Below are 12,934 nucleotides of genomic sequence, written 5' to 3' on the forward strand. Positions count from 1 at the left end.
AGTAATACAATTGCTGGGTCATAGGGTAGCTCTATTTTTAATTTTTTGAGGAACCTCCACACTGTTTTCCAAAGTGGCTGCACCAACTTGCATTCCCACCAACAGTGTAAGGGTTCCCTTTTCTCTACAACTTCTCCAACATTTGCTGTTTCTTGCCTTGTCAAGTTTTGCCATTCTAACTGGTGTAAGGTGGTCTCTCAATGTGGTTTTGATTTGAATTTCCCTAATAGCTAACGATGATGAACATTTTTTTCATGCGTCTGTCAGCCATTTGTATGTTTTCTTTGGAAAAGTGGCTATTCATGCCTTCTGCCCATGTTTTGACTTATTACTTATTTTTTGGGTGTTGAGTTTGAGAAATTCTTTATAGATCTTGGATATCAGCCCTTTATCCATATTGTCATTTGCAAATATCTTCTCCCATTCTATGGGTTCCTTCTTTGTTTTGTTGACTGTTTCCTTTGCTGTGCAGAAGATTTTATCTTGATGAAGTCCCAAAAGTTCATTTTCACTTTTGTCTCCCTTGCCTTTGGAGACATGTCTTAAAAGAAGTTGCTGTGGCCGATGTCGAAGAGGTTACTGCCTATGTTGTCCACTAGGATTTTGATGGATTCCTGTCTCACATTGAAGTCTTTCAATCATTTAGAGTTTATCTTTGTATATGGTGTAAGAGAATGGTCCAGTTTCATTCTTCTGTATTGAACTGTCCCAATTTTCCCAGCACCATTTATTGAGGAGACGGTTGTTTTTCCATTGGCCGTTTTTTCCTGCTTTGTCAAAGATTAGTTGACCATAGAGTTGAGGGTCCGTATCTGGGCTCTATATTCTGTTCCATTGGTCTGTGCGTCAGTTTTTGTGCCAGTACCATGCTGTCTTACTGATCACAGCTTTATAATATAGCTTGAAATCAGGCAACATGATGCCCACAGCTTTGTTTTTCTTTTTCAATATTTCCTTGGTGATTTGGGGTCTTTTCTGGTTCCATACAAATTTTAGGATTGTTTGTTCCAGCATTTTGAAAAATGTCATTGGTATTTTTCTTTTAAACATTTTATTTGTTTATTTTACGGAGAGAGAGAGAGAGAGAGAGAGAGAATATGCACAAGCAGGGTGAGTGGTGGGCAGAGGGAAAGGGAGAGAGAGAAGCAGGCTCCCCACAGAGCAGAGGAAACCTGATGTGGGACTCAATCCCAGGACTGAAGATGCTGAAGGCAGTTGCTTAACCAGCTGAGTTACCCAGGCGTCCTGCCATTGGTATTTTGATTGGGATGGTATTTTGATTGGTGTTGAAAATATAGATTGTTCTGGGCAGCATAGACATTTTAACAGTGTTTACTCTTCTAATCCATGAGCATGAGATGTTTTTCCACCTTTTTGTGTCTTCTTCGATTTCTTTCATGAGTGTTCTGTAGTTCCTAGAGTATGGATCCTTTACCTCTTTGGTGAGGTTTATTCCCAGTTATCTTATGGTTTTTGGTGCTATTGTAAATGGAATCGAGTTTCTAATTTCTCTTTCTACAGTTTCACTGTTAGTGTATAAGAAAGCAGCTAATTTCTGTGCATTGATTTTTGTATCCTGCCACATTACAGAATTGTTGTATGAGTTCTAGTAATTTGCGGGTGTGGAGTCTTTTGGGTTTTCCATCTGTGAATAGAGAGAGTTTGACTTCTTCTTTGCCAATTTGAATACCTTTTATTTCTTTTTGTTGTCTGATTGCTATTGCTAGGACTTCTAGTACTATGTTGAACAATAGTGGCGAGAGTAGGCATCCTTCTTGTGTTCCTGATCTTAAGGCTCTTAGCTTTCCCCATTGAGAATGATATTCACTATGGGTTTTTCATAGATGGATTTTATGTAATTGAGGAATATTCCCTCTATCCCCATACTATGAAGAGTTTTAATCAGGAAAGGATGTTGTATTTTGTGAAAGGCTTTTTCGGCATCGAGAGGACCATGTGGTTCTCTCTTCTCTTGTTAATTTGTTCTATCACATTGATTGATTTGCAAATGTTGAACCACCACTGCATCCCACGGATAAATCCCACCTGGTCCCACCTGGTCGTGGTGGATAATCTTTTTAATGTACGGTTGGGTGTTATCTTGTTGAGAATCTTGGCATCCATATTCATCAGGGATATTGGTCTGAAATTCTCCTTTTTGATGGTGTCTTTGACTGGTTTGGGGATCAGGGTAATGCCGGCCTCATAGAAAGAGTCTGGAAGTTTTCCTTCTGTTTCTGTTTTTTGAAACAGCTTCAGGAGAATAGGTATTATTTCTTCTTTGAATGTTTGGTAGAATTCCCCAGGGAATCCATCAGGTTCTGGGCTCTTGTTTTTGGGAGGTTTTTGATTACTGCTTCAATCTTGTCCTAGTTACTGGTCTATTCAGGTTGTCAGTTTCTTCCTGATTCAGTTTTGGAAGTTTATAGGTTTCTAGGAATGCATCCATTTCTTATAGGTTGCTTAACTTATTGGCATATAGCTGTTGCTTCTAATTTCTGATGATGATTTCTATTTCCTTGGTGTTAGTTGTGCTCTACCCCGCTTCATTCATAATTTTATTAATTTGGGTCTGTTCTCTTTTCTTTTGGGTAAATCTGGCCAGTGGCTTATTGATCTTATTAATTCTTTCAAAGAACCAGCTTCTAGTTTCATAGATGGTTCTATTATATTTCTGGTTTCTAATTCATTGATCTCTGGTCTAATCTTAATTATTTTCCTTCTTGTGCATAGATTAGGCTTCATTTTTTGTTGATTCTCCAGTTCTTTAAGGTGTAAAGATAGTTTGTGTATTCAGGATTTTTCTATTTTTTTGAGTGACACTTGGATGGCTATATATTTCCCCCTTAGGACCGCCTTTGCTGTATTATAGGTTTCAGACCGATGTGTTTTTGTTCTCTTTGGTTTCCATGAATTGTGTAAATTCTTCTTTGGTTTCCTGGTTGACCCAGACATTCTTGAGCAGGATGGTCTTTAGCTTCCAAGTGGTTGAATTTCTTCCAAACTTTATCTTGTGATTGAATTGTGGTTTTGAAGCATTTTGGTCTGAGAATATGCAGAGAATGATCTCCATCTTTTGGTATCAGTTGAGACCTGATTTTGACCCAGTGTGGTCTATTCTGGAGAAAGTTCTGTGTACGCTTGAAAAGAATGAGTGTTCTGTTGTTTTAGGGTGGAATGTTCTGTATATATCTATGTGGTCCATCTGGTCCCGTGTGTCATTCAAAGCTGTTGTTTCTTTGTTGATTTTCTGCTTAGATTATCTGTCTCTTGCTGAGAGTAGAGTGTTAAGATCCCCTATAGTTAATGAATTGTTACCAATATGTCTCTTTATTTTGGTAAACAGTTGGCTTATGTAGTTGGCTGCTCCCATGTTGGGGACACAGATATTTACAATTGTTAGATCTTCTTGTTGGATAGATCCTTTAAGAATGATATAGTGTCCTTCTGTGTATCTAACTACAGTCTTCAACTTAAAATCTAATTTGTCTGTTAGGAGAATTGCTACCCCAACTTTCTTTTGTGGTCCCTTGGCATGAAAGATAGTTCTCCATCCCTTCACTTTCAGTCTGGATCTATCTTTAGGTTCAAAATGAGTCTCTTGTAGATAGCATATCAGTGGGTCCTGTCTTTTTGACCGATCTGCAGCCCTGTACCACTTTATGGGAGCATTTAGGCCATTCATGTTGAGAGTGATTATTGAGAGATACTATTTTATTGTTACCATGTTTCCTGTGAGGTCCTGTTTCTGTAGACTGTCTTTGTATATTTCTGTTCTGTATTACTCTTGGGGTTTTTCTCCTTTTATAGAACCTCCCTTAATATTTCTTGTAGTGCCGGCTTAGTGGTTTACCTGTTCTTCAAGTTTCTGCCTGTCCTGGGAGCTCTTTATCTCTCCATCCATTCTGAGTGACAGCCTTGCAATATAAAGAAGTCTTGGTTGCCTATGGACTCTGAAAAACAATCTGAGGGTTTTGAAGGGGCGGGGGGGTGGGAGGTTGGGGGAACCAGGTGGTGGGTATTAGAGAGGGCACAGATTGCATGGAGCACTGGGTGTGGTGCAAAAACAATGAATACTGTTATGCTGAAAAGAAATTAAAAAAAAAAAAAAAGTCTTGGTTGCATGTTCTTCTTATTTAGTACCCTGAATCTGTCTTGCCAGCCAGCCCCTTCTGGCTTGCCAGGTTTCTGTGGACAGGTCTGATGTTATTCTGATGTTCCTCCCTCTGTATGTAAGGAATCTCTGCCCCGTAACTACCCTTAAGATGGTTTCCTTGGTTCTAAGATTTGTAAGTTTTACTATTACGTGCCAGGGTATTGGTCTGTTCTCCTTGATCTTGGGAGGCGTCCTCTCTGCCTCTAGGACACGGATGCTTGTTTCAGTCCCCAGATTAGGGACATTCTCAGCTATGATTTGGTCAAATATCTAATGATCACCCCCCCCTTCTACCCCCTCAGGGATCCCAGTAATTCTGACATTGGAAGGTTTCATGGCATCATTTATTTCTCTAATTCTGTTTTCATGGATTTTAAGCTGTTTGTTCCAGGCCTCCTCCTGTTCCTTCTTTTCTGTCAGTTTGTCTTCTAGATCACTAATTTGTTCTTCTGCCTTGTTTACCCTAGCTGTTAGAGTATCTAGGTTAGATTGGATCTCATTGATAGCATTTTTAAGTTCTGCCAGATCAGCTCTCATTTCTGCCCTTAGAAAATCTATGATGCCACTAATAGTTTTCTCCATCTTAGCTATTGTCTTCAGAATGCTGAAGTTTGCTTCCGACATCTTTCTTATATCCACAGTTAGTTCTGTGGCAGAGGTCGCAGTCTGAGTTTTTCCTACATTGGGGGTTCCTCCTCTTAGTTATTCTGTTGAGGGATGGTTGAGGGAATGTATAGATTCCAGATTATTGACCACAATAGAAGCAAGATGCACCTGTTTTATAGAGACTTTAGGGTTGTCGGCCTCTTGTACTTCCACCCTGTCTTCTGGGGGAGGGGCCTGCAGCGATGTTACTCAGGCAACTCTGTTTGGGCAGAGTTGCCCTGCCTCCTCTGTGGGGGGGCGATGGGGTCAGTGAAAACAGTTTTCCTGGGACTTCTGTTCTCTGGCAGTTTTCCCTAGTGGCTTTCCACATCTCTTTTGAGAGTCAGAGCAGAAGTGACTGTATCCAAACCTCTTCAGAACAGAGAGATCACAGTCTGTTCTTCAGTGAGCTTTCCAGGCTACACTGTCTCCATTTGTCTGTGTTGCTAAAAATGGCAGGATCCTGGGTTGTGCGCCCCACAGTAGCATTACCAGCCCTCGCTTCCAGGTCCAGGCACATCTCTGCCCTTTGTGCTTCTAAAACCACCAGCTGCCCCTCAGTTCACAATCTCCAGGTTTCAGACTGGAAGGCTGGGGATCTGACCTAAAGTCCTTTCCCCGCTGCGACCAGTCTGCTAGTCTGTGCCTGGTCCCCAGCACCGGAGGCTTTTGTGCTCCAGTGGTGCAGGGATCCTGGAGGCTCCCTCCTCCTTCTGTTTATCTTCTGATATCTGCCTGCAGAATCTTGGCTCCCTGTTTCATATCTCTAGACCAATCTTGGAGATACTGTGTTTGTAGGGATCCAGATATATCTTCTTACATCACAGGCTGATTTCATAGGTGTTTGGAATGGCCTGGTAGATATTCAGCTCAACTCAGCACTGGTTGAGAGGATCTCCTCCTCTTCTGCCATCTTTGGGCCTCTCCTTCTCACAGTTCACAGTTGGGGCTGGATAGTAGTTTGTGTTGAGTGATGTTCTGTAGCAGCCACACAGCAGAAGGATTATCGTTCACAGGGAACTCCTCTACCTCAGTTGTAGTTTTAATAATTATTGTAATAAACTCACAGAAGGATGTGGGATATCAGCTCTTTCTGTACGTCCTTCATAATTTTAGTTATGAAAGCTTACACATCAAATAGAGACTAAAGAAAATAATATAAAAATGATAGTAACCATGGAATTTCTACTGAGCTTTTTGGCAACCAAGGGAAAAAGGGAAATAAGGGAGATTGTAGTTTTCACAGATTAATATGTTTGTCAGGAGAAAATTCTCTTTTTTCCGGGCACTAAATTGTATGGGTGAAGTCACTGTGAGTTTAAATTATATATAGGTGAAGCATATTGGATGATATCATAGTTCCTTCAAGTACGGGTTTTTGTTTTTTCAACTATAATTTTAAAGAAAGAATAAAAATGTTTGACTACTTACACAGCTCTGAGTTTAGTGAAGATTGTAATATGGTGAAGGCCTTTCTTATCTAAGAGTTAAAAATACACCAAGTAAACACTTCTTGATATGCTAGCTGCTAACAGCTTGGAACCTAGGTAGCTAATGTCATCTTCAGACTGCCTCTTTCAAGCCCTGTGTAGCTTTCTCAGGAATTGGAAAGTGATTTTTCAGTATTATGGTCAGTGCCAAAGTATAGATCTTTTATGGCCATTGACAAGAGAATAAAATAGGTGTTTTTTTTTTAATTTAAAGATTTTATTTATTATTTTAGAGAGAGAGAGAGAGAGAGCACGCATGCATGTGAGCAAGCGTGAGCACGGGTAGATACAAAGGGAGAGGGAGAGAGATCCTGAAGCAGGCACCTTTCTGAGCATGGAGCGCCACACTGGCTCAGTCTCAGAACTCTGAGATCATGACCTGAGCCAAAATTAAGAGTTGGACACTTAACTGACTGAGCTACACAAGTGCCCCTCTTTTTTTTTGGGGGGGGGTAAAGATTTGTTTATTTTAGAGTACGTGTGTGTGCATGGGCACCTGTGGGAGGAGGGGCAAAGAGAGAGAGAGAGAGAGTCTCAAGCATACTCCCTGCTGGGCATGGAGCCTCACCCAGGGCTCAATCCCACAACCCTGAGATTATGACCTGAGTCAAAACGAAGAATCAGATGCTTAACGGACTGAGCCACCCAGGTGCCCCTTAAAATAGATATTTCTTAATTAGATGTCAGTGCTTTCCCAGAATGCAGCATGGTTTCTTTTGTGAGAAGTTTTGTACTTGGATTTTTAAAAAGGGGAGTAGGTCTTCAGACCCTTTCTTTTTTCAGTTTCAGAGATTTAGAATTCCAAATGATATAAATTATGGATGAAGTTAAAGAGGAGAAAATATTATACTTCTCAAATTTTGCTTCTTAGTAGAAGTAAAGATTTAATGTCAAACTCCTGTGGATTGCTGGTACAAATTGGGTACTTTCTGAACAAATTATAAGTTGAATTTTATTTTTGTATTGATTTTCAGGTACAGAGAGAAAGACCAACTCAATACATAGATAATTCACTTAAAATAAGTCTTCTTGAGTCCTTTGTTATGGATCCATTATAATCCCTGGAAGTAAAATCCATAATTATTTTACCTTTTGCCTGACAGTAATGTTACCTTAACCTGAAGAAATTATTCATACCCTCTTATTATTCTCTAATGTGTAAAATTAGGAATAGTGGCTGCTTTTCACTCCTTTTGGGGCTCTTTCTAGGGGCCCGGCAGCTTCACAGTATTAAAGAACATAGGATCTGAGCCCTGTCCAGCCATTTGCTCAGTTTATCCTTGAGCCTGTTATTGGAAGTTTTCTGAGGCTCCATTTGATTCACTGTAAATGGAGATAACACTCATCTCACACGGATGCTTTAAACATAGGAGGATAACGTGTGGGCATACCTACAAGCAAGTGACCATGATTGCTGTAATAATGTGTGGAATGTGGCAACCGTCCTGTGTTCTCTGCCCCAGGCACTTAGTGCCAAGACTTCCCTATGGCTGGGGGATCATGGGGAGTTCACAGGCAGGCTTAGATCAATCTTGGGGAATATTTTAATGGACTGCATGTTGCCAATTGACATGAGGGAAACAGACTATAACATTTTATACACTAAGTTCAAAGGAGTAGATGTTTGCCAAAGCTTTGGGTAGGCCAAGTCCTTTTTCTACAGTTAGTATCTTTTAAGGTTGGGCCTCAGGTCAGCTCTCTCTCTCTCTCTCTCTCTCTCTATATATATATATATATATCTCATTTTTTAAAAAATTTCTTTTCAGCGTAACAGTATTCATTGTTTTTGTACCACACCCAGTGCTCCATGCAATACGTGCCCTCTCCAATACCCACTACCTGGTTCCCCCAACCTCCCACCCCCTGCCCCTTCAGACCCCTCAGATTGTTTTTCAGAGTCCATGGTCTCTCATGGTTCACCTCCCCTTCCAATTTCCCTCAACTCCCTTCTCCTCTCTAACTCCCCTTGTCCTCCATGCTATTTGTTATGCTCCACAAATAAGTGAAACCATATGATAACTGACTCTCTCTGCTTGACTTATTTTACTCAGCATAATCTCTTCCAGTCCCGTCCATGTTGCTACAAAAGCTGGGTATTCATCCTTTCTGATGGAGGCATAATACTTCATAGTGTATACGGACCCGATCTTCCTTATCCATTTGTCCATTGAAGGGCATCTTGGTTCTTTCCACAGTTTGGCGACCGTGGCCATTGCCGCATAAACATTGGGGTACAGATGGCCCTTCTTTTCACTACATCTGTATCTTTGGGGTAAATACCTAGTAGTGCGATTGCAGGGTCATAGGGAAGCTCTATTTTTAATTTCTTGAGGAATCTCCATACTGTTTTCCAAAGTGGCTGCACCAACTTGCATTCCCACCAACGTGTAAGAGGGTTCCCCTTTCTCCACATCCTCTCCAACACATGTTGTTTCCTGTCTGTCTGATATTTTAACAACTCAATAAGCCATTGTAAACAGTAATTTCAGAAAAGCCTGAGGAGATTTGATTCTTCTCTCCATGGGTCCCATTTGGGTTCTTCTCCTATTAGACTTTCAGCATTTTGTGACCTACAAGTTAGGCTCACAGAGTTTCCTCTGGGATTCTTTTTTTTTTTTTTTTTAAGTTTTATTTATTTATTTGATAGACAGAGATCACAAGTAGGCAGAGAGGCAGGCAGAGAAAGAGGGGAAAGCAGGTTCCCTGCTGAGCAGAGAGCCAGATATGGGGCTTAATCCCAGGACCCCGGGACCATGACCCAAGCAGAAGGCAGAGGCTTCAACCCACTGAGCCACCCAGGCGCCCCATCCTCTGGGATTCTTGATGTACACATTCACAGTTGAACCCCTTCTGTGTGTTCTTTCTTGTCCTTTGTCTGAATCTTTAAGTTGCATAAACTCTATTTAACATTCACAAAGGAAGGCTTGTGTTTTCTGCATCCCAGGCACTAAGGTAGTGAAAAAGAAGTAGATGCCTCAGGGCCACTTTGTATGTAGGAATAAAATGAGAGTATAGTAGAGCATGTCATCCATAATAAAGACCTTTCACCAGGAAAAACAAAGAAGCAGAAAACCAGTGGGCAAAAAGCCATGGTTGGACAATACTCTGCCAGAACAGCTCATCTTTGTTTTGTTCTGTTATTCCTCTTTGACCCTTACTACAACTATGTCTTTTTTATGAGGAAATCAGTTAGCTTTTTCACCTCCCAACTATTCACTCTCATCCCTGAGAATCAGTTAAATCTGGTATGGGAAGTGAACCACCCATCATGTCTCTCTAAGGTGTGGAGCAGATGGGAGCCTTTGTGTATAACCAGATCCAGCCAGACCCTTTTCCATCTCTTGGCAGTTCAGAGCACTGAGCTCTGGAAGGCATTGTTCTGTTCTCTTGTGATTTGGAAACTTCTATTTAGAACATGGCCCTTTGCACTGGTCCTTATTGAAAGTACCACAGCTTATTATAATTGAAGGGTGGCATGGTATCTTTAGGTACACTTTTTAAATGTTTTCTAAGAAGGGAGGAAAACTAATTTTCCTTCTACCCTCTTGAGTTCTTAGCTGCGACCCTGTAATAAATGACAGATGAACGTGAAAAAAGCTATTGATTAACATGTATACCTCACATACACATGGGAGATACCCAGGAAAAAATGGGTAACTTAAAATTGTAGCTTTAGAATTTAAGATTAAATTCCATCTTAATAGGGAACAAGGAGTGGGGATGTAGGCCTCTTATAAGAGAGTATTTGATTTTTAGGAATGATGGCTGGGCCCATAGCAAAGTAGGTGGGAGATACGAGACTGTGACATGGTCTGTCAAGTCTCTCTGGATGTAATGTGGACTTTAAGACTGTTCTCTTGTGATAAGAGTCATTCTTCCTTGTTTGATGAAACTCCCAGGGAGGGGACTTAGGACAACTGAGTTCCTTTTGGAGGACCTGTCTTTAAGTAGATAAGGGGAGTTCAGAGAAAGCCTCTCCCTGCACTTCAAGTATCTACAGTTCACAATAGTGCACCAAAGTGGCATATTTTGGGGTGGCATATTCTGCTCATCCTTTACACTAAAGAGTCTAACTTTTAAAATTGGAATATTAGAGGGCCCTCTTGCAATGAAGCATGTCTAATTTCAGGCTTGATTTTTTTAGATACATATAGGAAAAAACAAATATATGTATATATTATATATGCATATATAATATATATATAAGATCTGGAAATTTTGTGGTAAATGTTGTTATACCCTACCTCTCATTTCCCCCCCCTCCCCCACCAAGAACAGCAATATAGCACAGCACATCAAACTTATGCAGTCACACATACTCCATAGTTGCAGGCCTCTCCAGAGTGGTGGCATTTATAGTGACAATAAACTTACTTTTTTCCTAATAAACTTTATAGGTGGTCTCCCTTTTTGCCCTTGCGTGAGTTAGACAGAACTACTTCCTTACTGTTGGTTGAAAGTAAGATCTATACCCATTGTCTAGATTATGTTTGTGTAGCTCCTAGTTGACACAAAAATATATTATGTGCTTTAATATGACACCCAAAATTAATAAGTCAGTATAAGGGTAAAAAAAAAAACCCATATAAATCATGTTCATGCTATAGGAGGTTTCAGTCAGTCCCTCAGTATTTTCAGTCCTAGTTTACCTTCGCGAGCTGGGGGGGGTCCCTAAACCCTCACTGGCCCAAGTCCACAGAATTCCGTCTGGTTCCTATTTCAAACACGTCTTCCTTTTCTCAGTCTTACTTCATATCTTTGATAGCTTTGGACAAAGGTCGTGATAGTGGAGGTAGAGCAACATAGTAAAATCCTTGGACCACCTCTCTCCCCTTTCTCTGCACCTTTGTGGAGAAAGGTAGGGTTACATTACTGGTCCATGCTGGTGGCCCACAGGTCATTTCCTGGAGGTGCTTAGACAGGGAGAGGTTGAATGTCAGCTGATGAGGAGAGAAAATGACAGTGTGACTGCGTGTGCCTGCTGCTCGTCCCCAGCAGGTGCCCTCATCCCACAGCCTCTGGAACCAGTATGTCCATGGGAGGCCATGCACCCAGAATGTAAATCCAGGTCTCTATCCAAAACTCATGCTCTTTCCTTTTCATAGCGGGGACTTTTTAAAATGTTATTCACAATATCTCTTCTTTTGTTCAGAAACAAAAGTTGGGGCAAGTCATTCACAGGAAAATAGGAAAGAGATTTTTTTTTTCCTGGAATTAACAGTGAAACCTGTGTGTAATTTAGAGCTAAGTATACACGTTCTCTGGGCAGATGTTCATTTTCTAAAGGAGAATGTGACCTAAGTAGTTTGGAAACCTCTGCTCTAAGCCTCAGTTGCCTTACCTGTACAATGAGAATACTACTTCTCTGCTCTTGGGATTGTTTGTGGATTCAGTATGACCATCTTTGTGAAGGTTTTAGACTATATTGGTGCAGAGAAAGTGCTCAGTAATGAGAAGTTTCATTACATGTTGTCAATCTTGATGGTATTTTTTAGTGATTTATTTTCATCCTGAGGTCTAGATACTTAATATTCATTCACTAGTATCAGGAAATGTGTTTTTCATGTATCAGTCCACTTACTTGGAATCCTACTTCAGTTGATTTTGAACTTCTTTGATTGCAAAAGTATGACTGTAGTAAACAAAACTTGACCCAGACAGGGAGGTAGACACTGCCTTGTAGTTGCATGCAGAATCACCTGTTTGTGTGTGTAATGACTTATGCATGGTAAAGAGAGTGTTTCAGATTCATACAGTACAGGTACCTTTCAAATCTGGAAAAGTTTAGTTTTCTGGAGGTATTTCACTAATTTTTAGATGTTAAAGTAAGTATAGATGACATGGTGTATTGTGCTTTGATTTCGAAACTTTGTTTAAACTTTGTTTAAGCTTTGTTAAACAACTTTGTTATTTTATTCCTACTGTTTTAGGGAATATCTTGGTAAACAGCTCCAATCTGAGCAGCCCCAGACTGCTGCTGCCCGAAGCTGAACATGCCCTCCAACCTCAGAATCTCCAGCCTTCCTGTTTCACCTGGGACGGAGTACCTGAGTGTGAATCTCACTAGTTAGTGTCAAGAACAAGTAATTTTTCATTTTACTTGCAATTTTCTTCTGTTGTGTCGCTTTTCCCAGTGCTGATTTTCATTAAACGTGTTTGCCCTGTAAGTTGTATAAAAGTAGGTGCTTTCTGTTGCTAAGGAAAAGATTATTGTTACATGTACCGCTTGTAATTTCTGTATTTATTGTTCTCTGGAAATGAGTATCATTATTAAAGGATACTTGCTTCAAAAAGGTTTTGCTATTTACTTATTCCTTACTCAAACTATAACAAAAATAATCTTTTTTCCTAGCCAAATTGGGAGAATTGTTGTAAGGTAGTGAATGGTAAGTAAATATTCTGAAATTCTGCGTATCTGTGTCCATCTACCCATCCATCTGCCCATCTGTCCATGTGCACATACACATTACAGCAATCCTCTGCTAATATTTAAAGAACTTTAAAATTTTAAATACATTTTTAACATAATGCTATGGTCCAAAAGATTTGCCTGTGGAGCTCAGTGAAGAATTTTAGCTTTAGAGTTATTTTTAAAAGATTTTATTTTTTTGACAGAGAGAAAGATCACAAGTAGGCAGAGAGG

General features: G+C 40.3%; 1 protein-coding gene across 3 annotated transcripts in view; it reads left to right on the forward strand.

The window, feature by feature from the left end:
• Positions 1-12,584, forward strand: part of LOC111155413 (ATPase H+ transporting V1 subunit H) — a 194,806-nt gene extending 182,222 nt beyond the window's left edge. For all 3 annotated transcript variants that reach the window (XM_022515546.1, XM_022515549.1, XM_022515548.1), the window contains one exon: positions 12,222-12,584. In XM_022515546.1, coding sequence (XP_022371254.1) covers positions 12,222-12,282 — 61 coding nt within the window. In that variant the 3' untranslated portion in view covers positions 12,283-12,584. The remainder of the gene's footprint in view (positions 1-12,221) is intronic.
• The last annotated feature ends 350 nt before the right edge of the window (positions 12,585-12,934 follow it).

The sequence above is a fragment of the Enhydra lutris genome, unplaced genomic scaffold, assembly GCF_002288905.1.
Source record: "Enhydra lutris kenyoni isolate GAN:26980312 unplaced genomic scaffold, ASM228890v2 scaffoldscaffold41, whole genome shotgun sequence".
Lineage (NCBI taxonomy): Eukaryota > Metazoa > Chordata > Mammalia > Carnivora > Mustelidae > Enhydra > Enhydra lutris.